Source organism: Melitaea cinxia, chromosome 2 (genome assembly GCF_905220565.1).
Source record: "Melitaea cinxia chromosome 2, ilMelCinx1.1, whole genome shotgun sequence".
NCBI classification, from domain to species: domain Eukaryota; kingdom Metazoa; phylum Arthropoda; class Insecta; order Lepidoptera; family Nymphalidae; genus Melitaea; species Melitaea cinxia.
Window position 1 is genome coordinate 19,498,568 of NC_059395.1, and position 27,555 is coordinate 19,526,122.

At 34.3% G+C, this 27,555-nt stretch overlaps 5 protein-coding genes across 6 annotated transcripts; 3 read left to right on the forward strand and 2 right to left on the reverse strand.

The window, feature by feature from the left end:
- The first annotated feature begins 1,393 nt into the window (after positions 1-1,393).
- Positions 1,394-3,076, forward strand: LOC123662520 (RNA-binding protein 45-like). The gene has a single exon (XM_045597366.1). It carries the CDS (start codon positions 1,394-1,396, stop codon positions 2,900-2,902), a length of 1,509 nt encoding a protein of 502 aa, XP_045453322.1. The 3' UTR covers positions 2,903-3,076.
- A 140-nt stretch (positions 3,077-3,216) lies between these two features.
- LOC123661271 lies at positions 3,217-5,018 on the reverse strand. The gene is made up of 2 exons (XM_045596259.1): positions 4,340-5,018; positions 3,217-4,060 (listed from the first exon to the last, which is right to left on the reverse strand). The coding sequence occupies exons 1-2, from the start codon at positions 4,877-4,879 to the stop codon at positions 3,911-3,913; spliced, it is 690 nt and encodes a 229-aa protein (XP_045452215.1). The 5' UTR covers positions 4,880-5,018; the 3' UTR covers positions 3,217-3,910.
- A 426-nt stretch (positions 5,019-5,444) lies between these two features.
- Positions 5,445-7,198, forward strand: LOC123661280 (U3 small nucleolar ribonucleoprotein protein IMP3). 2 transcript variants are annotated; one of them, XM_045596279.1, is made up of 5 exons: positions 5,449-5,488; positions 5,689-5,858; positions 6,073-6,284; positions 6,668-6,843; positions 7,099-7,198. In XM_045596279.1, the coding sequence occupies exons 2-5, from the start codon at positions 5,722-5,724 to the stop codon at positions 7,120-7,122; spliced, it is 549 nt and encodes a 182-aa protein (XP_045452235.1). In that variant the 5' UTR covers positions 5,449-5,488; positions 5,689-5,721; the 3' UTR covers positions 7,123-7,198. The 2 variants fall into 2 exon arrangements, with proteins under 2 accessions (XP_045452226.1, XP_045452235.1); XM_045596270.1 differs by having other exon boundaries at positions 5,445-5,858.
- An 892-nt stretch (positions 7,199-8,090) lies between these two features.
- Positions 8,091-10,430, reverse strand: LOC123662529. Its single transcript, XM_045597375.1, has 5 exons — positions 10,204-10,430; positions 9,463-9,624; positions 9,110-9,275; positions 8,444-8,533; positions 8,091-8,317 (listed from the first exon to the last, which is right to left on the reverse strand). Exons 1-5 carry the CDS (start codon positions 10,411-10,413, stop codon positions 8,091-8,093), a joined length of 855 nt encoding a protein of 284 aa, XP_045453331.1. The 5' UTR covers positions 10,414-10,430.
- A 1,409-nt stretch (positions 10,431-11,839) lies between these two features.
- Positions 11,840-25,960, forward strand: LOC123666532 (raf homolog serine/threonine-protein kinase Raf). The gene is made up of 12 exons (XM_045600620.1): positions 11,840-12,781; positions 13,337-13,528; positions 17,095-17,198; positions 19,074-19,191; positions 19,860-19,958; positions 20,248-20,389; positions 20,705-20,817; positions 21,497-21,717; positions 22,292-22,383; positions 22,906-23,096; positions 24,325-24,641; positions 24,956-25,960. The coding sequence occupies exons 1-12, from the start codon at positions 12,212-12,214 to the stop codon at positions 24,984-24,986; spliced, it is 2,190 nt and encodes a 729-aa protein (XP_045456576.1). The 5' UTR covers positions 11,840-12,211; the 3' UTR covers positions 24,987-25,960.
- Positions 25,961-27,555: the final 1,595 nt, after the last annotated feature.

The window sequence follows — 27,555 nt, forward strand, 5'->3', positions numbered from 1 at the left end:
GGTTTTATTTTAGTCTAGTCTATGCATATGTTTATAATTCCCACGACTGTATCTATTTTATTATTTTTTGGTTTTTAGTACATTTATCTTAAACATTGCAATGTATGTTTAACATAAAACCGTTTAACTTAAAAAGTTTTTTTACCTATTTTTTTCTATTATTAGTTTCGTCTATTTCCATTGTTTGGGAGAAATTACAGGAACCTCCACCAGGGTCAGGGGGTTCGGAATCCATAATTAATTACTTAAATATACTTACGCTTACAATATACACGACAAAAACAAACAAATAAGACTATACACACAGTAAAACTATACACAAAAACTAGAAAAATAAGCAAAACTTTACGCAACAACGAAAACACTTGTAATTGTCACTCGACCAAAGAGCAGAGTGGGCCTATTTGAATAAAGTTATTTTTGATTTTAATTTTGATTTTGACGGATGACAGTATAAATAGACTTTGGCATTGGGAGGTAGAATATGCCATTAGGACATATTTCTCCTATATTAATAAACTGCAACTTTAAGATTAAATATGAGAGTAGAATGATTTCATACACACATACACACACATCAGCCTATCGCAGTCCACTGCTGGACATAGGCCTCCATAAGTTCGCGCCAGAAAAAGGCGTGAACTCATGTGTTTTGCCTATAGTCACTACGCTGGGTAGGCGGGTTGGTGACCGCTGGGCTGGCTTTGTTGCACCGAAGACGCTGCTGCCCATCTTCAGCCTGTGTATTTCAAAGCCAGCAGTTGAATGGTTATCCCGCCATTGGTCGGCTTTTTAAGTTTCAAGGTGGCAGTGGAACTTTATTATCCCTTAGTCGCTTCTTACGACACCTACGAGAAGATAGGGCGTGGCTATATCCTTTACTGCCGTAACCACACAGCTTATCTCTTATAACATATGATCCCATAAATATAGTAGAATTAGATGGTAAAAAAGAATAATTAATCAAACACTTTTTACTGTCGGATACTGTCATCCGTCAAATAACGTTATCCATAACTGGTGAAACATGCCCTTACTCTTTGATCTATACTCCACGAGCATTTCTCTATGCTCCATGCTGTACTCTGTATTAATTTGAAGTAAATATGTCATCAAACTATAAGAGAGCAAATTGTAATAAAGAATCAACTTCTAATAAGCATGCATTACGTGATGTGAAGTAACTGTAAATATATTCATTTCTTAAATTTTGTAAGGTATTATATTGAAGTTTGAGTTATAAGTTAGAAGGACTTAAATAAAGACCTTGTGTCTTTACCATATATATTGACTTATACGAGGAAATACCATTGAATAGAGCGTGACGATTGACCGTATTGTTTGACTAAAACAGTGACGAGACCTAACTTATTTCTACCCTATAATAATTATAATGTATTCGAATAGTAATCAGACGCGAGGCTCCGATCGAAGGGAAGAAAAACCACCTTACTCTAGAATTTTCGTTGTTTGCAATAAACAACTACGAGAGGACGACTTGAGAGCGAGATTTGAGCGTTTTGGTAATATCGAAGACTTGTATATGCCCAGAGATCGTAAGACTGGTGAGTCTAAAGGCGTCGCTTACATAAAATACAGTAAAACCTCATCGGCGGCAGCTGCTATACAAGAGTTACATATGAAAATCTTGAACAACGACAGTAAACCGACTAAAGTTATGGTAGCAGTAAATAAAAATGAAAGTACAGCACAGAGCGAGAATGAGGATAGGTATAAAAGACTGTTTATTAAAATACATAGAGATGCTACTGAAAATGAAATCAGACATTATTTTTCAAACTTTGGTCAAGTGGAGTCTGTGTACATACAACGAGACAAAGTGACAGAAGTTTGTAAAGGTTTTGCGTATGTTCAGTATGGACGGTTCTATGACGCTGCTAAAGCTTTTGAGGAGTGTGACAAAAAGTATAGGCCAGTATTTGCTACTCCTCGAGATGGTTTAAAACGTAGTCGAAATAGTTTAGACTTTGATAATGTTAGCATGAACTTCCCACCATCTAAAAATATGCTTAACACACACACAGATCATTATAGCTCATCCAATAACGATAAAATTGAATTGAAAAGTGCACTGACACCTGGTTTAAATGACTTTAATGCTATAACAGTAACATGCAGTCCACAACTACCACAGGTATATATCGAAAATCTGTTCAACATTGTGCCCGGAATGATTAATTTTCAATACTCATTGGACACATATAATGGAATCTCCAAAGCTCTGATTACTTACGAAGAACCTAAATATGCAGCATACGCTGTACAGAAATTGAACAATTTTGAATTTCCATCTGGTGAACTACTGTCTGTGAAGCCAGATAAGAATCCTTTGATAAGGGCAGCTAGTGATTTGACAAACATAGTTAATAATTTCAAACAGGCTGTGGACTCTGGAACACCAGATTTGAGACAATTGGCCGATGCTATAGCAAAAGCATCATCTTTAATTAGCGCTGCAACTACAGGTCAAATTGATGCAAGAGAATTAAGAGACACTAGCTACTGTAGTGTTAATTTACCACCTCCTAAGCCTATGGTAGATAGCAATAGCAGAGTTGCTCAAAGGTTATTTATTATCTGTAAGCCTCAACCTCCCCCACCATCAGTATTACAAGATCTATTTTGCCGCTTTGGAGATCTCATTAATGTGTCCACTATACCGAATAAAACCTTTGGCTTTGTTAAATATGCATCAGCGAGCAGCGCACAGGATGCAATGAGGACATTACATGGGGCTGTTGTTACTGGTATAAAGTTAAAGGTTCTAGAAGCCGACGAAAAACCCTCCTCTGATGGTCTTGAGGCCATTAAAGGAGATCATAGAGAGAATTCTGACTATGATATGGACAGCAAAAGAATGAGACTTGATGACGAAGACTAATATAAAGCAGGAGTGTAATTTATTACTTGACATCAACTTTTTTATCCTATTGTGTTGCATGTAGTGGTTGATCTACTATGACAACAACTTAAACAGTTGGACTTGACTTAAGAATGATATTAAAAAATAATTAAAAACAGATTTATTAAAAGGAACTTGTGATTATATATTGTTTATAGTGATATTATTAGGTCCTTTTCCATATTCTATTTCTTTTTCTTCTTTATTCTTAATATTTATTTCGTCATTAAAAACTTTAAGAAAAATTGATTATGATAAATGAAAAGATTAAATTATGAATAAAATTTCAAAAAGTACTTTATTGTGTTTAATATTTCGCACTTTAATAATACAATTAACATATTCTTAAAAACAAATTGAGTTGAATTTATAACTACCTGTTTTAAATATTAAAAAAAAATGGAGCAAAGAAATTGTGCATATTTCCTAACGCATTTCCAATAGAGTTGAATTTTTTACATCATATAATATAAAAGATTTAATGAACTTTATTCATATAACATAATGAGATCAATATTTTTCTAAAAATACCATTACTGATATAGCCATTAAAATAATTTTAATTTGAAAGGTAAAATATTTAATTTAAACATGCATATAAAACCTTAGAATTAATGTTCTTTTAAATTATTAAATATTAAATTCACACTGTAAAATAAATAAATCTAAACTAATATAAAGATAGATTTGATTTTTTGGAGAAGGCAGGATAACTAAAATTATGTAGTCAACACAGCGAAGCTACAGGTGGAAAGCCAGTTATTTTTTGAAATCAAAAATTAAATATAAAAAAAAAATATATTTAAATATAAAATTGGAATAAATTAGATATTTTTTTGGCTAGATATGAGCTACAATGTACCAAGTTTAACTTGTAGGAAATAATATTTTTATAAGCATAACACAGTAACATTATTTTTGTTTTAGGTTTTACCTATAGAAAACTGAATACACAAATATTAATGTACGAGAAAATTAGGATTCTGTTTATTGTTTCTTTTTCAGTAAATATGTGACCTCATTGACACCCACTAGCAGTTTATTGATTAAATTGTCATATTGCAAAGCTGTATTGTGGTACTGTGTCCGAGACCAGTTCTTGTTAGCTTCACTTAGCTTAGACTTTGATTGGACCATCTGAAAAAAAAAAAATATATGTAAAGATTTTTACAGATAAATTAAAAGATAAAAAAATAATAACCTTAAATAAGATAAAAATTATACACTATTTTTAGACACAATAATATCCTTTGGAAATTTAAGAAAAAAAAAAACAAATTTTGCTTTTAAAAAAATCTGATCATTGAAATAAAATCTTGACATTATAATAAGATTTTTTGACTAATTTCGAACCTTTAGTATGGCCTATAAAGTACCATCTCGTACATATGTATAAACTAAAAATAATCAAACTACCTGTGTGAACATGTTAACATCCTCACATAACTGAGTCAACTTAGCCTCCAGTTCGTCATTCTTCTTAAAACCTTCCGAGGTTTTATTTAGTTTCATGTTCATCAATCGCTTTGATAACTCATCTAGACTGGACGCATACTGTTCCAAATCTAGATTTTCAAATTCCCTGTGTGGCTGTTCTTGTTGAGAGTTCGGGACCACGAAGTTTTTCCTCAGATCTTCGGCGTAGCTCTTCATCGTCGCTATAACATTGTCTAGGTCAACATCGACAGTGCTATCGGGCATATCCGGCATTATTAGTTTCGGCACATTAGCAACGAGGAATTGCGATAAATCCTCATGTCTTAGCCCGTTATTCTGCTGAGGCCTATTATTCTGAACGTTCGGGATGCTGTTGAATATCGTTTTTATTTCAGACATCACCCTTTGCGAGTCTTCTAACTCTTTGTCCAAGTCTTCGGTCATTTTTTGTAGTTCCTCCAGTTTAACAATTGACTGGAGGTACTGTGAAAACTCTGCAGAGTTATTTGTACAGCTCATGTTAAGTGTCACGACTTTCCGTTGACTTATTAAATTTTCAATATAATAGTATATAACTGTAACAAAATCAATACAAAAAATTAACAAGTACTTAAATGTTTGCTTTAATTTTCGTTAAACTGACATTCATTCATTCACTGGCACTAAACATTGATTTTTTTCACAGATAACTATATCCCCGATCCCAAGACATTTAATTTTTAAGCGATTGTCTATGTCTATATATATATATAAATGAATGATTATCTGTATGTTCTTAATAGAATCGTAAACTATGTATTTGATAATGTCATGATCTTCAGCAAAGTGTTGTGCATGGAGCCCACAGGTTTCTGACAAAGAGTATATAAGTGGTTTCTGAGTTGGTACGACCAAAAAAAGCGTAGTAACGCGCGCAGGGACAGCTAGTTTTTTCATATTATCTTCAAACGATACAAAATATATATATCAGATCATTATTATTATTATATTTATTAGAAAATATTTTTTATTATTTATAATATTAAGTATTAACTAGCTGCCCGGATTACTACCAGTATATAAGTGAATAATCTATATTATATACTCTTTGACTTGACTCTTGACAGTGACATAAATTTTGTTGCTTAGGTACCTACTCGCTTTGTTTATTTTATTGTATTAAAATTTTTAAATATCAATTACTTTAAAAAATAGTGTTTAAGCAGTTAAGATTGTGTCAATTTGAATTACAAATGAATACTGTTTTTTATTCTTTTTCTTCTGTAACTTAATAATTAGTAAATTAGAAATTCAAAATCAAGCTCACGTGTTCTAAAATTTTGTGTTAGTTTTAAGTTAAAGTACATATAAGACTATACGAAATGGTCCGAAAACTTAAATTTCATGAGCAAAAATTACTAAAAAAGGTAGATTTTATTTCATGGAAAGTTGATAATAATTTAAATGAAGTTAAGGTTATGAAAAAATATTTTGTTCAAAAACGTGAGGATTACACTAAGTGAGTATTATTATTCTTTTGTGATTAAGTTGTTTAACTATTTGCTTTCGATGATTTTATATATGTGTTAAATTACTAAAATTAACTGGAATTATATTAAATGAATATTTTTATATTTATAAAAATATACATTTAAATCAACACTCTAAAAACACATACATAAAATATGCTCTATAAAGTAGTCAATAAATTTATCATTCTTTGTAATTTATAGATATAATAAATTATCAAGAGAAATCAGAGAATTAGCAAATAAAATAAAGGATTTAGACGCTAGCTCAGAATTCCGAACAGAATCAAGTGCCCAACTACTTGAAAAGCTGTACCAGATGGGTTTAATTCCAACGCGATGGGACCTAGCCCTCGCCAGCACTGTGTCAGCCAGTGCCTTCTGTAGAAGACGTCTCCCTGTGGTAATGGTTCGAAGTATGTTCATTTCATAAACTCTACTGACTAGATAGATAATAGTAAAACTATTATCTATCTAACTAGATAGATAATAGTAAAACTATTATCTATCTAGTCTAGACTGTTGTTTTTGAAATTGCTCAATAATAACGACTGACTAAAGTTTCTTGTATTGCAATATAAACACCTTAAAATATTAATTTACCATTCACTTATGATGACTTTTGATATTATGTATGTTTAAAATTGTAATGATATCATGTGTCATCTCAGTAACAATTATAAGTCTATGCTACAGTAATCAAAGATTATTTAATTTTCAGTTCAATTCAATATTGAATGATTCATACTATTTATGTTGTACCAGTATAATTATATTAATTATTTTTTATATCATTTAGATAAAATGTCAGAATCAATAAAAGAAGCAACAAAGTTCATAGAACAAGGGCACGTAAGAGTAGGCCCAGAAGTTGTCAAGGATCCTGCATTCTTAGTCACACGGTCTTTGGAGGATTTCGTCACATGGGTTGATGGTTCAGCTATCAGAAAACACGTTCTGGAGTATAATGAAATGGTAAGTTTATTTTGTACTAGCTTGATTAGTTGAATTTCGTATCACTTATAACTAAATTCATTCTCTGTTCATTATTTTATCTCGCTAGAACTAAACACGTTTATTGTTAAGAATTTTATTTTATGTTTTAATTATCAAACATAAATCTTCAGTCTCCATATTCATATTTATTTTATTTTTATCACTTAATAAAAGAAAATTACTGTTTATCTCTGGTATGACATAAACACTAAATATAATTGCTTTTTGTTACAGAGGGATGATTTTGAAATGATATGAAAATGAAAGGATTAGTGGTAAGAGTAACAATATAAGTATGTTTGTAAATAATTTAATAAATAATTTTAGTACTAAACAGTTTTTTTTTTTTATTATCTACATAAAATTATTTACAACGAATATAACAAAGATATAAAATATAAACAGTCTATTGATAATTTCTATGATTTTTTCTAACAAAATAAATAACAAAACAGGTTATTACTTAAAAACTAAACATAAATTAGCCATCGTATTCGTAAATATAAATGTTTGTCTGTATGTCCTTTATAGAATCGTAAGCTATGCATTTGATCATATCATGATCTTCAGCAAAGTGTTGATGCGCCAACAAAGGTTTCGGAATTGGTACAGCCAAAAAAATTAATAATTTATTGCTTTCTTCACATCCACACAACAGGGTTTTGAAATATTGTTCAGATTTAAAAACACGCATAAAAGATTTAGTTTTCGTATTTCATTTTTGAATAAGTATAATTTCAGTTCGAGGCGCATTGCGAGAGTCTTTTCACGCTGTATTTTTAAAGATAAACTGTATTGTTCTTGTTTTTAATATTTATTTAAAAGAAAAGCTGCAAAATAACTGACGAAGCCGACACGTTTGTTTCTATACATAAGAACGGCAACAGCGGCATAGACAGGCTCGAGAGCGCGGCTCGACCGAACCCGCGGTTTGGCAACATTGCGCGTGACCGGCATCGGCACTTCGAATAGAGCTAATTTTTAATACGAAATCTTTTGTTTAACGCGTCGGCCTGTGTTAATGATTCTCTTTCGCATTCATAGAATACAGTGCTAGGAATCATAAGAATCGACGAATCGTAATAAACTTCGTTTCATAGGAACGCAATCACTGGCGGTCCACTCGTTATAACTTTAATGGCAAATTAATGTACGTAAAGACGATACGAATGTGCTTTTTAAGCCCATTTGGATAAAGTTACTTTTGTTTTAATTTAAAGATAACGTTAGTTGTCTCTTCGGAACCTACTCTCTAACAGAGAGGCTATTTTGACAAGGGCTTCAGCTTGTACTGTTGCAGCATCAGCTAGTTTCTTGATAGCTTCAGCTTGAACGAGGGCTGCATCTGCACTTTTTGCCGAGATGGTTGCTCTCTTTTCTTCCGCCTTTGCTCGACTGTGATCAGCTTCAGCTCTTTTCTTTTCAACTTCTATTAACCATTTTGGGTATATACCTAAAATAAAAATAAAAAAAACAATCAACTATAATAGTATTTGCGTAAATAGATTTATACTAATTTTTTTTGACTGGAATTTTTATTAAGAATAATTTATTGTCTAATAAACGGTTTTTAACTTACTCTGTAAAATGGATTCATTTGTTTCATTTCCTGATTCATCATCAAATTTCTCATTCGAGTTTTCACTTAAATTACTATCTTGTTCAGCATCTGTAAATAAGTAATAATATCTTAATATATATAAATTAGGTGTCACGTTGTTTGTCTGGGACGGACTCCTAAACTACTTAACCGATTTTAATCAAATTTGCACACCGTGTGCAGTTTGATCCAACTAGATATTTAGCTAGTATTAATATTATATAGTACACCCGTACAAAATGAAATCGCTCAGCAGATAAAAAAAATTTATATCAAGACCAAAAATTTTCAAGTTAAAAAGAGTTTGGAAATGCTAAGTTTTATAGAACTAAGTTTGTTCGGCTTGGCTGCAAAGTTAAATGTCAAGAGTAGATTAGAATGTCTTGGAAGAAATATGTATATTTATTCCCATCAAAATTTGATTAAGATCTGGCGAGTACTTTTTGGGCTATCACTAATAATGTGTATTTACTTGACTCTTTTCGTCTACGTTGTATTACGTTGTTAGCTAATGTAATTAAAGTTGTTTTTTTTTTCATTTATGTGCAAACACAATTATGTTTGTATTGACTATTTATTTATAAAATACATTCTGTGTATTTTATGAAACAAATATGAATATGTCTAGTATTTTGCATTTCTTACTTGAGTAACGATCACTAGAATCACTGTGGGTATTGGAGAAATCAGTATTTCCATTCTCTTGATAAGTTTCTATTTTCACTTCAGGTGGACCATGACCCTGGAATAATAAAACATAAATTATCATCAAAAATTTCATTGTAATTCTTTCGCACTCAATTTTTATATCCTTGTATATCAATATAACCATTAAGGACTATGTTAGATTTTTTTAAATGTTACAGAATGTGTCAAGGTAGTTGACAAAATTACCTTTTGACTTACAGACAATAAAATTCAAGATTATAGTTTTTGCGTGTAAAAATAAATAAATAAATTTTTTTATGTGAATTTATGTACAAAATTTAATTACAAACCCTTGATATCTTCCTCTCAAAATGTGGACCTAGGATGACTAGAGCTCTTTTCTCCAGCCTTGTCAGAGGTTTTATGACCTTCTTAGATACTGCACTGGGCCTTTTTCTCTTTTTGAGCATAGTTACCTTATTCTTGAGTTTATTTTTAAAATCACTCCAATACTATAACAATGAATCAATTATAAATTATATTTGTTTATTCTATAACTCCACAAAAGAAAGATTATAATATATACCTTGATTATATTAAATTTGTCTTAAAATAAATCTGTAGTAAAAAAAAATGAAGCAATAATAGTGTATCAAATGTTATACAAGAATTAAGATTTCCTAGTTTAAATTAAACAAAAAAATATGATTTTTTCTTACAATCAATATATTTTAAAATATTGAAATGCATAAAGTTCTATTAATTTAATTAAAACCAATTCTATTAATTATTAATATAAATTACTTTACTACTACTACTACCAGGTTTCATTTATGTAGGCAATCAAAATTTGAGCAGCCCATCTGGGGAAGTTCCTCAACCTTACAGAAGATCTTAAGTGTTGTGTTCTTACGGTGAGTAATGTGGCTAGAGCTCCTGAGAAGGGTCGGCGACGTACTTGCAAAGCTTCTGTGGTGTTGCGAGCGTCTATAAGCGTACATATTACGGTAACCGCCTACCATTAGATGGGTCGTAAGCTTGTTGCTATCCTTATTGTATAACAGATATTATTTTAATACATTCAAACAAACCTTACTCCAGCCGTCGGAAGTCTTTCTTGTACCTAATCTAGAGTTATTTAATATCTTAGTCAGCTCATTCCACAACCTCTTCGATGTGTGTCTAGCTTCTAAAGACCGAAGACTACCTGTCGCGAACTCTACGTGTTGACCCATAAAATCAATTATTGTCTTAACTTGCTCGTACGACACATGACGAGAAGAATTTAAATTGTCAGACATTTTGTACAATAATACTTTACATATTTAATAATTTAATAAATTTAGGTTTATTCGTTTATAAACTAGTCTACTGAAAGAACACTTTCAGTAACCAAAACAAAAATACTATACGTTAAGCCTTGGACATCAAAGGAGTCATTATTTACGTTTTTAACTTACTCTATCTGATAAAAATATTTGCAAAAAACTAGACTTAGAAAACTTATCCAAGTCCAAACAAAAAACAATAATAAGTCAAACTGTCAAAACGTTGAAAATGTATCGATTAGTATTTTTTTTTTTACAAATATCATTATTTTATTTGTTCAAACAATTTATATATATTTAAAAATTAAGGAAAGTGGAGCTGTTCAAATCTGTACTTGAGCAATTATAAATGCAACTTCAGCAGGGTTTTAACACGTTGAGCAATATAAAATATTGTATACATCAAAAGATACAGGAGTTTGAAAATATTGATAAAAGAATATTTTTCAACGACTTTTTTAATTTATAATTATATAATTTGAGGTGAGCAATTTAAAAGGACAACGTAGTTGAATTGAGCAATTCAAAATCTATCAATTAGTATTTTTTTTATTACAAATATCAATTTTGCGGGCTGGGGTGGGGTAGGTTAATCTGTAATTGTAATTAAATAGTCTGTGATAGAAATTTGAATTTCTATGACAGACCACAGAAATGGGCGCGTTTCACCTTTCCCTATATATTATTATACTCTTTGGTTTCACCTAAGGCCTACGATGCCATCAATCATGACCGCTGAAATTGCTGTTCCACATTTCCACTATCATTAAAAAAAGGCCGCGGGTGCTGTGGGCGATTTTTATAAGTGGAACGCATATTTGGGCGCTGTCAGGTTTCAGCTCAGCTCATCAGCTGTGTGCTCGCAATATGGTGGCATGGTGAAAACATGCAGCTGTGGAGGTTGTGAGTGAATATTTTGCATGGATTGAAGTAAAACTTAATTAAACATGGATTCTCGGAAATTTATCGTTGTGTTTTTTGACAAATCGAATGAGAGATAACATTCACAATAGCTTTTTTAAAATTCCCAAGTTTTGATGAAAGCCAACTCTGACACCCACTTGTATTTTGTTGGCGAAGTGGTCGCGAACAGTATCGTCATCTATGTAACTATGTACTTAAGTGGAACGATATAAATTAGAATGGTCGTTGCGATAGCTTAGTGGAGCGCGGCCTATTTGTCACCCTATGCAGATAAATAATTAATATATAATATATAGGTATGTAACCCTAAACTTAAAATATTTATTATTCGGAGAAAAATCATTAATATCAAAAAATTAAATACTGCTATCTTTTATAGGAATCAAGATTATTTTATAAAGCAATATCATATTTTTTATGTAATCTTCTTGATTTTAACTATAATATAAAAAAATCTTTCTTAAATCAACCTTATTTATGTTAATTATAATTAATAATCATTGTTTTTTTTCTTATGTTTAATGCATGTTCGAGATTTTGTAAAGAAATGCAACAAATCGGTATTTTCTAATAACGAATAATCGTTTAATCTACACAATAAAATCGATGTTTTATCTTAATTCATATATTTGGAAGATTTTTTAGTTGTATTAAAACAGGTTTACAAAATCTGCTTATATTTACATAATTAATGTGACGAAATACAGTTTTAGGTACCTAAATAGTCATTAACAAAGGTTAATCTTTAAGTACGACATTTTATTAACCAAAAATGGCAACAAACAACATCTATCTATGCTCCGCGAGTGTGCGCGGAGAAAATTAAGAAAAAATAAAAAGAAAAGAAATGGCAGTTACTAGAGAGAAAGAAAATTGTTCAAGAAAAATTAATGGAAATATACCTGCGTTATCTCTCAACAGTGATAATATGTCGACATCCACAGACAGTGACGACGTAGCGGATCCGACATATGAAATTAGGAACATAAAAAATATTATAAATGTGACCCGTGAAAACATTGATGCTTTAAATGCAAAATTTGCTGGTTTGCAGCATCCACCTTCCTTGTATTTGTCGGAATATCAGGAGTTGACTGCAAAGTTGCATAATTTAGAACAGACGTTGCGTGAACGGTTACAAAGTGATTCGCCGGACAGGAGCGAGGAATACTCTTGGCAGGATGACTCGAAAAAGTACGACACACTTACTCGGCAGCCGAAGGTTTTTCTCAGGGCTCACCTGCCGAATCAGCAGCGTACGAGCGTGCAGGTGAAAGAAGGGGTGACGCTGCGAGAGGCGCTCATGAAAGCGCTGAAGCTCCGTAATTTAACTTGTGAAATCTGCGAAGTGGTTAGGACAGGCAATAATGAAGTTATACCCTGGGACATCGACATTATGATGATCGATGCGGAGGAGGTTAGTGTTTTTTTCCCAATTTGTCTACAGGTAGGAGTGTTAACATAATTCTTTACAAATTGAACTACAAATTTAAATAATGAAAGTTACAAGTATGTAAAACAGCTGTAGAAATTATAGTTATTTATGTGTCTTATCTGTTCTTTTATTTCCATGTTGTATCATGATCATAATCCAAGTGTTCCAAGTGAAAGTTCAGGTAAAACTTTTTATTAACATCAAGATTACTAATATAAGAATCGTTTTATTTTAAATTGACTTAAGTAGAAACAAAAATGTTGTTAATGCTCCATGACGTAAGAGTTCTTTATTTTTTTTTCATACTTCCTTTTGACCAAAATAAAAAAAAATTGCTTCTACCCATGTTGTAGTTAAGAATTTTGTATTTGTAATTTTCTTGTAAAAAAAAAAGTTAAAAATATTAATTATCTTAAAATATAATACAATATAATTTATTCTCAAAACCTCTTTTATGTGAAAAGTTTTAATGGAACAAAATTATTAGTGTAAACTTAACTAGTAATAAATATATATATATTCACTTGAAAATTCCAGGTGACGGTCAGAATCCTAGACAAGCTGCCAATAATGTCTCATATGTCGCACCAGTTTACACGTAAAACATTTTTCACATTGGCATTCTGTGAGTGCTGTCGGAGGCTTCTCTTCAACGGCTTCTACTGTTCACAGTGTAATTTCAAGTTCCATCAACGTTGTGCCGACAAAGTGCCGAGTATTTGTCATCAGGTTTGTTTACTTTTACTAATTATATGGTAATCCCAAAACCATAATATTGTCAGTTCTCCATGTACTGTGATGTTAATAAAAAATTTATGACATGTTAAAATCGTATAAAAAATATAATTGTATTAAATCAAAAATCTTTATTCAAGCTTACTTCTGAATTGCTATAGAATCATATTTTTTCTGTTATGTATGTATGTACAAATGAGTATATGTATGTTTGTTAGAAATTAAATTTTCTAGGAAATATTTGTAATATTTTGAAAATTACAATATCAGGTTAATTACAATTTAACAATTGCGTACAAATTTAGTTTAATCCTTCCTTATAAAAACAACTTGCTTTATTATTTTTGATTTATCATAATGTTAGAAAACATATTTTTATTAAAATTATGTTTAATAAATAAAGTCGATTTTTTTTCAGTTCAGTAATAATAATTTAAGAAGTTATGAGATTATTTATTTATTTTAAAACTATTAAACCACTTAAATTGCATTGAGGTAGGTAGCTTGATATAATATAAGGCACTAAAAGTTTTTACTTAGTAATTAATAACAAAAGTAATACAGATATGGAAAATCTAATGTAGAAGTAATAATATATAAAAATAATAATTTTTAATTGGTTTAATTGATTTGGCAAGTGACAAGACATTGCATTAGTATCGTAAGATTTAAAAATGCTGCACTGCTGTGGTTTGCGATAATATCATTTTACTAGCAGTTGCCCACGGCTTCGCTCGCGGAGAAATTGATAATATTAACATAGAGGGGCTAAAGTATTGTATAATCATTGTATCACAACAGTCCTTGACATTTGGTACCATACTTGTGGTTTACCTTTCGTACGTTAGAACTACCAGATTGCTCGCAAAGCTTGCCCTTAATAACGCAACCTGGAACAGTCGTGCGAAAAAAGTCTCCCTTAGATTTCACAAGCCATTTTTAGGTCTTTTCAGAAACGCTTTGTTTCAGCCTATAATATCTCACTGCTCTATATATATATAGGCCTCTTTCCCCATGTAGGAGCAAGATCAGACCTTAATCCACCATGCTGCCCCAATGCAGGTTGGCGGATTTACTTCCCTAATATGAGTGACGATCGCTATCAGGTGTACATGATAAAAACCGGGACGACTGTTTAACATGCTCTCTTAAGCTCGGTGGGGAGACCCACAAGGATTTACAACCAGACCGGATATAAATATTTGTATAAACACAAATATCCACTCCGAGCCACCGCGACGGTGTTTAGGCACCGCCGACACGGCACACCCACACCAGTCATCAATGAAAGTTTCCTAGCTATTGACTATCTCCCTGCTAAATTTCAAGCTTAAAGTATAATAATTAAGGACTTCCATAGAAACTTTTAAGAGCTCTTAGGACCCCTTTAATTAAACAGGCTCTATCGAAAAATCCATTGTTAGCAGGTGTTTAATAACTATAAACAATTTCCCTACTACAACTTTAAGTGTCCAGCGGTTTTTGAGATTTCGTGATGAATCAATGGGCTAACGATTATACATATCTTAATATATATAAATCTCGTGTCACAATGTTTGTCCTCAATGGACTCCTAAACTACTTAACCGATTTTAATCAAATTTGCACACCGTGTGCACTTTGTTCCAACTTGAAAGATAGGCTATATTTTGATTTTCAACGGGCTATTCTCCGCAACTCGACGACTTAGTGCGCCTATTTTGCGTGGTAGGCTGGGGGCTTCATTCATGCCAGCCTAGCTCCTTGAGGAAGCCTAGCAGACCCCTTGCGTTGCCGACGACTTCCCGGAGCGACCTCGGTGTCCCGAGGTGTGTCGCCCTGTAGTTCGCCACACTACCGCATTCCAGCAGGATGTGTGTGGCCGTTTCTTCTGCCTCCATGCACGCTCTGCATAGGGGGCTGTCTGTAACACCTAAATTGTGTAAGTGTTTGTTGAGCAAGGCATGTCCGGTAACAGCCCCGACCAGTAGTCGGAGCTGGGCTCTCCCAAAGCCGCGAAGTTTGCGGGACAATCCTGGGTTGATCGTCGGAAGAGCTTCCTTGGTCTGCCTGCAGGTGGTTAGGTTTGTCCAATATTCTTGGTGCATTACCTTGGTGTTGTGTCGCAGCTGGCTGCGCAGCCATCCGAAAGGCAGGGGTAGAATGGGTTCGGGTCCGTAGACCCTCATCTCCGATCCATTCCTCGCCAGTCGGTCAGCCGCGTCGTTGCCTCGCGATCCACTGTGGCCCTTTATCCATTGGAGGATAATGGTGTTTGTTTCACTTACCTTCGTCAGAGCTCGATGGCACTCGTATATTAGCCCCGATGTCATGGTGTCGCTCTGTAGGGCTTGCAGGACCGATCTGCTATCGGAAAGAATACGGATTGGAAAACCCTGTACCTCTCTAGCCGTGATCGCTGTTACAGCCATTATGATTCCCATACATTCCGCCTGAAAGACGGTGTTGTGGATTCCCAATGGCGATGACATGTTGATATTCAGGTCTTCTGAGTAAACCCCAGAACCTGTACCTGTTGATGTTTTCGACCCGTCTGTGAAGATTCTCAACTCCCTGGGGTTGATACCTTCCCCTGGGTCTTCATGTAATTGTATTCTATATTTTTTGTCGAATACGTACTGTTTGGGTATTCTGTCGGTGACCGCTTCGATGAGCGGTTCCCTGTTCGCCAGTACTCCAAGTATACCTGTATGTGTTACTTTTACGTTTCTCCATAGGTTTAGCTTCCTGAGTCTTACCGCGGCCGCTCCCGCCTCCTGTTGGATAAACAGATGCAGCGGCGGCAAGTTCAGTAGGGCTTCCAGGGCCGCAGTCGGGGTGGTCCTCATGCAGCCCGTAGTCGCCATGCAAGCCAGCCTTTGAAGTCGTTGTAGCTTTGCTTCGCCGGTGATTAGTTTGGTTCTCGGCCACCAAACCACTGCGCCGTAGCTGATAATTGGCCTGATGACGGACTGGTACAGCCACAGAGTGATTTTCGGGGATAAACCCCATCTTTTACCTATCATTCTGCGGCACTGCCAGAAGGCTATTGTGGCCTTGTCAATCTTGCTGTTGAGATGGCTGCTCCAGTTCAGTTTGCTATCTAGAATGATTCCTAGATACTTCACCTCCGAGCTGAACTGCAGCTCCGTTCCGAACAGTCTAGGGGGATTGTAGTTCCCCAGTAGTCGTTTGTTAGTGAACATTACCTGTTCCGTCTTTCTGGGATTGACGGTAAGTTCGTTGTCTATGCACCATCTCTCCACAATCCGTAGCGCCTGTTGTGTAACATTACACACGGTACTGCTGACTCTGCCGCTATATTTTATATAGGCTATATTTTAATTTTATATGTATATGTAATCAACATATTGAAGAAAAAAATAAGGTGATACGAAGTTCACCAGGTCAGCTAGTATATTTATATGTTAGATTACCACTGTGGATAGAATGTTAGAGATCTCTTTTAGAGCTAAGTTAGCTTGTACCAATTTCCACTGTAATTATAATTTGTAATTATATTTTAAACTGGACCAAAGAATATAATATAAATTTTTTATATGTTATATGTTTTTCCACAGGTTCGAATGACAGATACATACTATGCAGCACTACTCGCTAAAAATCCAGAGACTCAGGCAGGAATATTGTATCTACCATCACATTTTAGCTACCATCAAAATAAGTTAGTATTGCATTGTATAGAATAACTTTTAATAACTTATTTATTTAATAAATCAGACAACTTGTACGATAATTATTTTTTTAGAAATAAATGTAATGTTGGTTTTGTTTGTTGAGTTGGCATTTTGTTTGTTGAGTTTCAGTACTAAATTAAAGTACAGATTCTAAAAATTTCTTTTAAAAATGCTCGTGTAAAAATTGATCAAACTATTTGTTTGATATGGCATTTTATATTTGAAAAGTAAAAGTACTAAATAAGTAACTAAATATTAAAAAAAAATATTTTCAATAGGTAACATAACAGATAATTTCCTGACCACATGTTCGTCAATTTTATATATTTTCTTTTCACATAAACCAGTACACTTTATTATTTAATACTAGTAATGAATTCAATAATTATAATTAAAACTGATTAACCATTCTTAATTAAAATTGCAATAAAAATTTATTTATAAAAGTGATAATTAACAGATTTTGATTAAAATTGAAGCAATTTTTAACATCAAAATATAAAAAATTTATATTTTCTTGTTATATAAATTTTTTGCATGATATTTGATATGTGTTGATTACTTTTTCAAAACATCTGGACCAATTTTAATAGAATAATTCAAAATGGTACTCAAGTAGGCTTTGAAATTTTTTTTTTCTGTATAGGCTTTATATTTAATTACAAATTTGAACTATTCATTACATCACTATATTGGGTACTTCTAAAATTTCTTTCAGTCAGGACAACATCTATCAAGTTCATTAGTATATTAAAATAAATAAATATCTACACAATACACACACGGTCGTCTGTTCTTAATGCTTGTGTTATAGGTTACAACCAACTGGTATAGCTACATATTTTTTTCGATAAACATATTATAAATAATATATATTATATAAATAAATATTTATATTACACCCAGACTCGAAGTGGGAAATCGAACCTACAACCCTCGAAGCAGAAAGCAGGGTCAAAATCTTATATAATCTTATATAATATATATATTATATAATCAAAATATTATATAATTTTAACATATAATACATGATATACATCTGTTTAGGTCTGCCTCCCCGGCTAAGAAGATGGAGTTTGATGTTAACTGGTGAATATTTATTCCATTAACATTCAAACTTATGTTTTGTTTACTGCATACATTTAGCACATAACAATATTTGTGTAACTATTAGTAGAATAACAGTTTTGTGTGACCTTTAAAATACATCCACAGTTATCCTAGTGAAGGTAGAGTAGATGTAGTGTTTGATAGTTTCATCAAAATTTTACTTTTTAGTTTATTGCAAATTTCTATTAAATTGACTGACAATAGATTTTTCCTGTTTCAAAAAATGTTAATGAATATAAAACTAAAATTTTAAATTGTTTTTTGAATATCATTAATAGAGAATAGAACTACTGATGGCTTAAATAAACCGATCAGCTCATCACATATTTGTTGTATTTTATGAAGTGATAATGTCTGTTTTGTAGTATTTATATATGAGCGATTAAAAAAAAAACACTAATACTACTATTTTATATTATAATATAAAAATGTACTAAAATGTATTTCCAAAGTTTTAACATAAGATATGGTTGCGATAGACATAATTTATATTATGGTTTAGTATATACACAGCTTTCCTTCGTGTTGACTAAAAGCATTATGTTTCATGACGTACATCAACTGTTTAAAATCTTTTTTTTTTAATCAATAGAACTTCAGCTACAAATAAACATACCATTTTGCCTCATAACAATAGGTTAGATGTATGTAAATAATCTGAATGAATGATGATGTATGAAGAGTGTATAATGGCATGTTTTTAATGTCTAAATTTTGGAGATATTTATATTTATATTCTAAATATTTTGTAGGCAACAACACCCCCGTTCTCTCAATCAACAAGACAGATCAAACTCGGCTCCCAATGTTTGCATCAACATGGTACAGAGACCGATGACGTTAGCAGAACATCAGCGGAAACAGAATCAGGTATGAATTTCCTGCTCAAAATCTGGAATGTGGTGAGTAAGGAGCCTGAGCTCCTGGGAAGGTTAGAGGGAAAGATTTGGCAACGCGCTTGCGATCTTTCTGTCGTTATAGACACCTCTATAAGTTATGATAACCACTTACCAATAGGTAGTCGCAAAAATTTTTTTTTTAATATTTGGTTAAATAAGTATAATTTACTAATTACTATAAATAACTAATAATTAGTAATTTATCATCACTACAGCCTACACAGTCCACTGCTGGACATAGGCCTCCACAAGTTCACGCCAAAAATAACGTGAACTCATGTGTTTTGCCCATAGTCACCACGCTGGGCAGGCGGGTTGGTGACCGCAGTACTGGCTTTGTCGCACCGAAGACGCTGCTGCCCGTCTTCGGCCTGTGTATTTCAAAGCCAGCAGTTGGATGGTTATCCCGCCATCGGTCGGCTTCTTAAGTTCCAAGGTGGTAGTGGAATTGTTTTATCCCTTAGTCGCCTCTTACGACACCCACGGGAAGAGAGGGGGTGGCTAAATTCTTTAGTAGTAATTTATACTTATTACTTATACACTGATTTCCTTATTCATAAATATGAAGTTTTAATAATTGAAAAAAAATATATAGACAATGTATTATTATTTCTTTTAACGATTATTTAAAATTTATAGAGTAACAACTCGCCCCAGTCATCAAATTATTTAACGTCGAGTCGACATAATAAGGACGACAAGGACAAGGGTGACCAACAGCAGAGTCAAAGTACCCAAGTAAGAAATTTTTGTTCTCTTAGATTCATTTATGTTATTCTCTGCTCTAAATAGGCCTACAGAACTATTTTTGACAGTTATTGACTTTGAATTTGACTAGAATATATGTTGTAAAATGTTACATAAACACTCAAACTAGTGGGGTAACAATCTTTAATATGTCCCGATCTCGTATAAACAATTTCTTTTATTGATCAAATCAAGTCACAGCCCCGATTAGTATGAAACACCAACAAGCAGTAGGTAGCGCCCAAAGTACCTACCAGAGTCTAGTAGGACGTGCCCGCAGGCGTCCCCGACGGGCACGCTGCGGCCGCGGCGGGCGCGCGCGCGCTCCGCCGACGAGTCGTGGAAGCACGCGCTGTCGCCGCGCGAGAGCTACGACGACTGGGTCATACACGCCGACGAGATCCTCATCGGCGCACGCATAGGTGACGTCACGCACGCGCACACGCACACATACGCACGCACGCACGCACGCATGCACGCATACACGCACGCACATACGATCGCAAATGTTGCGTCAAGTCTTTCTCACAAATGCTGCATATTTTTATCTATAGAAAATGGCGCATAAACATGCGTTTGCAACTATAAATGATCACACAATAACCCTACGATTTTCATCATGTTTTACAATCTAATAACTTGAAAATCTGGTTCTTTTAGATTGGATTTAATCGGTTTTTGCTTTATTTTTACATTTAAGCTTTATAACAAAGAAAAACAAAATGTGTTTTACATAGGTTCGGGAAGCTTCGGGACGGTGTACAAGGCGCACTGGCACGGACCGGTCGCGGTAAAGACGCTCAACGTGAAGACACCGACGCCTGCGCAACTGCAGGCCTTCAAGAACGAGGTGACTCATCGCCTAATATAAAACACTGTATTCTATTGTTACATTTGTATAAAAATTGATCATTCAACATCATCATTTCAGCCTATTGTAGTATACTGCTGGACATAGGCCTCTATAAGTTCGCACCAAAAATGGCCTAAACTCATGTGTTTCGCCCATAGTCACCACGCTGGGCTTGGTTGAGGGTTGGTGACCGCAGGGCTGGCTGTGTCGCACCGAAGACGCTGCTGCCCGTCTTCGGCCTGTGTATTTCAAAGCCAGCAGTTAGATGGTTATCCCGCCATCGATCGGCTTTTTAAGTTCCAAGGTCGCAGTGGAACTGTGTTATCCCTTAGTCGCCTCTTACGACACCCACAGGAAGAGAGGGGGTGGCTATATTCTTTAATACCATAGCCACACAACATATACATGAACACAGTATAACAATTGGTGTTTGCTTAATATCATCACTTATTTTTATCATTTAAGACATTATCTTATTAAAGACTCACAACTGAATGAATAATATATTAACCTGACGTTACAATAAAATGTGACACGTGATCAATTTTTATTAGTAGAGTACAAAAACTCTCGGTCAGTAGAATATAAAGACGAATGTTATAGTAAAATGTGCTCCACTAACGAGTTAATAATTCGAGACGAGAGAAATAACACCGAGCGATGCTCTTGGCCGCAGGTGGCCGTGCTGCGCAAGACGCGGCACTGCAACATCCTGCTGTTCATGGGCTGCGTGTCGAAGCCGTCGCTGGCCATCGTGACGCAGTGGTGCGAGGGCTCGTCGCTGTACCAGCACCTGCACGTGCTGGAGACGCCGCTGCCCATGCTGCACCTCATCGACGTGGCGCGCCAGACGGCGCAGGGCATGGACTACCTGCACGCCAAGAACATCATTCACAGGTGACACTACGAATACATCGATTTTTACAACATGGATAATTAAAGAAAAGGTCCAGCCGAAAATTCACCAATATTAATTGATTATTTAGTAACACATCCCCAATAAATTGCCTACACTGCTTTTACCTTTTACCCTTAATTTATGGCGCGGCAAATTAAAATGCTCTGGTGCGTGCGCTAAATTTTAAAATACGCTCCTGTACACACTTGCCTGTACATGCGTGCCTTCAACTATAATTAACACTAATACAGTAAAAACAATAGTAGTTTTCCGTGTAATGTACACTATTATTTTTACAAACTGATAGTAGAAAAACAAAAGATAGACACGGCCACTAGTCAACATGTACACCTAGTATCTTATTTAACAAAAAAAAAAAAAAAAATCCATATCCATTTGCACTCAAAACAGCAAGAACAAAATTTTCACTCAGAACGAGTTTACGCAAACCGACACAGATGACACCCACTACACACAGTCCAGTGTTTGTAAGATCAATATCGACGTAAATCATCCATTACTACATTTCTGTTGTATTCGTATTTCAATATTGTCAAAATTAATATGTTTCAGGGACTTGAAATCAAATAACATATTCTTAAGAGACGATTGGTCAGTCAAAATAGGCGACTTCGGTCTTGCTACGGCCAAAGTGCGGTGGTCAGGTAAGCGGATACTTATTTTATGTGCTAATAAAGAAAAATTTCTGCCCAGGTTGTATCAAATGGTATATTAATTTAATATGTAATTAAAAAACCTTACAGAATATCACAGCTAAATAATACTCACTAAATAATAATAAATTAAGGAAACTCAAGTAGTGTTGTGCTTCTGTGGTGAGTAAGGTGGCCAGAGTTCTCAGTGAAGGTCGAGGGTGGGGTCGGCAACGCGCTTTCGATGCTCTTGGTGTCGCAGTCGTCGATAGGCAATTACGACAACGCTTACTAACTGAAAACAGTGAGCTCAATTCATACGGCAAAATGTTTCTTTTTTGTACAACTCGGTCGCCAAACAAGCTGCGGCTCACCCGATGGTAAGTATTTAACCGTAGCTCATAAACGCCTCCAAGAACAGAAGTATCGCAAGCGTGTCGCCGACCCTAAGTTTCGCAGCTCAATTTGCTTATCGTTCGCTTTAGTAAAATTTTGTGAAGTGTTGTCATTATGTTTATACATGTTCGCCACCAGACTCGTCGACGCTGGGCGGCGTGCAGTGGCAGCAGCCCACGGGCTCCATCCTGTGGATGGCGCCCGAGGTCATCCGCATGGACGAGCCGGCGCCCTACACCTTCCGCTCCGACGTGTACGCGTACGGCGTGGTGCTGTTCGAGCTCATGGCCGGCGAGCTGCCCTACTCGCACCTCAACAACAAGGACCAGGTCTATATGATGTGTTCATGAGTGTTGTGCTATGTGTCTCCGGAATATTGATATTGGAGATCGTAATATGAGAAGGCTGTGTGGCTACGGTAGTAAAGAATATCGCCAACCCCCTCTCTTTCGTGGGTGTCGTAAGAGGCGAATAAGTGATAACACAGTTCCATAAACAAAAGTCGTGTATGACGTATGTAAGACCGAACTAAAACACAGTTGTACTAAAACACAGTTTATATATTATTTTTCAAAAGAGTAACTGCGGAGGTTCTTGCCGATTCTTCTCTGCAGAATCTACATTCCGAATCGGTGGTAGCTTTACTTCTACAAATATAATAATTTATTTTTAAAGTTTTAATTTGTAAAATGACGATTCGAAAGTGCTCTTGGAGCCTATTCAAATAGAGTTGTTTTTGATTTTGAACTCATTTAATATGTTAAAAGCCTTATACCTATACTCTTTGTCGTTCAACGTTAACAGCTACAAATATTTCGTGTTTTTGTGTAAAATAATGAATTACAATAGCCATCGTTGGTGTGTAGTGTTTAGCTGTACAAATACTAGCATTAAAAAAAACTATTAAGTCTTAATGTGGCAGTAACTTATGGAATAAAACATAACCTAACACTTTCTAACATTATTTTTCAAATTAGGTATACCTACATTAAAAAAAAAACAGTATAATATAACAAGTAATACATACAAAGACGTTTTAACATTCCGAAATTCGGCAGAATAGAAGTCTGGGTTACATGCAAAAAACTTTGCAGCCATCATTGAATCAATTTTTGGCAGATTCCGTACTATCTGCTTTTACAAACCTTTTTGCATTTTAATAAATAAATAGGTACAAATGAAATGCACTAACGAATGAGCACAAGTATTACTACTTGAACTTAAAGTTTATAGATATGTTCCTAGCTGCTTACAGCTCTGACAGAACTTTGTTTTTGTTATTTTCCGTATGACGTCATACACTGGCGGGTCGTGTTTTTAGGTCACGTGATATACAGATTAAAATTTACGACTTTTAATTTCAATATAATAAAACAATAATATGCTTTTATGGTTCCAAATCAGAATATTTAAGTGTATTTCTACATCAATTTTAATTTTTATCAAATTTTATAATTTATTTTTCACTACCGAAAGCACCCTATTTTATTAACAAAATTTACAGACTGCCTGACATGTAATTTAGACCGCATTATAACTAAAATTGACCAATTTCAGATTCTATGGATGGTCGGACGCGGATTGCTGCGACCAGACATCCGCCGCTTACGTCAGGACGCTCCGCAAGCCCTAAAGCGACTCTTCGAAGACTGTATAAAATTCGACCGGGAGCAACGACCTTTGTTCCGGCAGATCCTGGCATCTTTGGAGTCCATGCTACGCGCAATGCCCAAAATAACTCGCAGTGCCTCAGAGCCTAGCCTAAACCGGCAATTGCATGCCTCCGACGATTATCTGAGTTACAGCTGTGCGTCCCCCAAGACGCCTGTCAACTTTCAGTTCAATACCGACACTAACTTTCCTGCCTTTTATGGGTATGTATAGTCTGTGGAGTGATAGTAAAATATGGGTTTTACATCTGTAGTATTTATATTCGAATTTTAAAACATATTTCAAAAAATAAATATACTAATATACTGGATGCAAAGAAATAATAACCACTAACTTAAACTCTGTATATTTATATAGAGTTTGCAATCTCAACCGAATTTATCGTTATTATGTTTTAGCACTAGTGAAAATAATTAATTTTAATGAAATCTATATATATATTTAATGTAATGTGATAAATTTTACTGTATAAATAATTTGCAATATATTTGTTCTATTCTCACTTCGTTGTCCGCAGCATCCCAGTGCCTAACCAGCGACACGCTTGAACCGCCGGCGTCGGCGCGTCGATCTCAACGTTCTCATATAATTTATTTATTTATAAACTATTTATACACACCGAGATCTCATCCGTTGGTTGTTTATATGTATCATATGAAACAAACTATATTAACGAAAATGTAATATTTTTATTAACGATATTTTTGATAGTTTGACTTGCACGAAACTTCGAGATTGTTTACTGATAATATGACGAGGGGATGGCGAACTGAAGCGAGTAAAGTCGGGTGACCGGTATATGTTCCGCTGATGCCGTTTAATTCGGAGCCTTATAAACGTTATACAGTACCGCGCGTGCGCGCCTCTAGTTGTAATGTTTGTAAATAAATAAAGAGCAATTATTAATGTATGATTATACCTGAACGCTTTAACGACTGCTTACTGTGAGTGGGTTTGAGGCCGCGGGTGACATTTTTCGTCTACGTGTTAAGGTCGGTGGTCGTCGAACCACGGTATATTCGGTTATCGCAAGACGCAAAAAAATAAATAGTGCCTTCCCGAAAATACTTAAGTCGAGGATCAGTGAAGTATTTGTTAAGGAGCGTGTTTCAGCTATTTATTAGTATCGAATAAATTCTAAAGTTTTATATATTTTTTCGTGGACATTGATTAGGTGTTATTATCGTTTCGATGGTAATGAGTTGTCAAGTGGCTCTGAACTGATGAATTCTTAAACTCCGGGCGTCGTCTGGTTGGGAGTGGCATCCACGGACGAAAATACGGTGCGATTTGTGTTATTGTTTAGGCAATAAGAAATGCGAGACGTGTAAATTAAAAGTATTAATTGTAAAAATTAGCTGCGAATGTAACGTCACCGAATATAATTTATTCGTAATCGTATCAATTGTAAATAAATTATTGTAATTATCTTAGCTTTATGTCGGTATAAGAACCTTGTGTATACATAAATTTAATGCATAATTATTGTAAGGACACAATAAATTATTGTTTCAATTTAAAACTGTCTTTTCTTAATTTATATGATATACTATAAATTTAATAATTAATATTTTTTGTATTTCGACAGTGTCTTGTAAGTTACCCTTATTACAGTTTAACAATAATCTATATATTAATACGTACAGCAAAAACTTTGTACCCCTTTTTATGAAAAATTCGCACACATCATAATTATATAATAATACACTAAGGTGAAGATAATGATAATAATAATAATAATAAATAACTTTATTGCACACAGTAACATATAGCAATTACATAAGAATAAAGCTTAAAGGGAAAAATAAAATAATTACGTCGCAGGCAACGGGCGGTCTTATCACTAGATAGTGATCTCTTCCAGACTACCCACCAGAAAGGAGATTGTTGAATTTAAGGGCTTGTGCAGCTTAAAAATATAATATAATCTATAATTATATAATATATACAATCCATATAAATGCATACATATATCTACACATGCGCAATACTCACAATAGTCACAGTAGATTAAAAAGTATAAATAGATAAATAATAATTAAATATATAATATATATATATATATATATATGAAAATAAAGAAAGAATAAGTAAAAAATAATAATAAGAAGAAAATATGCTTAATTGGCTACAAATATACGTCGTTTTGGGAAAATAATGGCGAATATATGCGTGTAAGAAATTTAGTCATAGTTTTGTATAAGTTCTTAACTCGATTTTTGAAGACAGATATAGTAGGGGATTGACGGATTTTAGAAGGAAGGGCATTCCACAGTCTTACCGCCTTTACCGAGAACTGGAATATGAGCTCGTGTTACAGGTAGGTGTGTCGTGTTATTATCATTTAGAGAGCGAAGATTTAGGTGAAAAGTAGGGTTAGTAGTAGGGTAGGTATAGCGGGGAAGAAGTACGAAAAAGAATGCAATAAAGGAGAGTTACGACATGGAGGTTACGACGGTGCTTTATTGGGAGCCATCCGTTTTGTGTGCTGTACTGCGAGACATGATCGAAGTTTTTGAGTCCTAATGTAAATCTAATGCAGAGATTTTGTAGGCAGTTAAGTTTATTGGTTAATTCTTCCGATAAATCAGGATAACATGCATCTGCGTAGTCTAATATTGGAAGCATCAAACTATTCACAAGAGATATCTTTGTCTTGATAGGCAAGAAATTCTTCCACCTCTTGAGCGAGTGAAAGGTAGCAAAAATCCTTTTGCTTACCTCAGCGATTTGGGGACGCCACGAAAGAGAACTATCAACAATGACACCTAGATCTCTAACGACGTTGGAATAGCCTAAAATGGTGTCTTGTGTGTCTTTTTATCTACAGATGCGTGCACAAACTGTCTCTGAGCATCCCTGCACACCCTGTTGCATATATTCCGTAAACAGTTTTGATTTATATTTAGACTTCGCAGCGTTACGTTTGTTCATCAGAGCTCTTAAATCCTCAGTAATCCAGGGAGCTGGGAGATGTTTGAGTTTTATAGGCCTGAGGGGAACGTGTTTGTCATAAAGCTCAATAAGTAGAAAATTGAAAATACTAAGTTTCTCATCTATAGATGTAGCATTCAGAATCACGTCCCAACATTTTTCACTCAAATGTATCATGAAGTT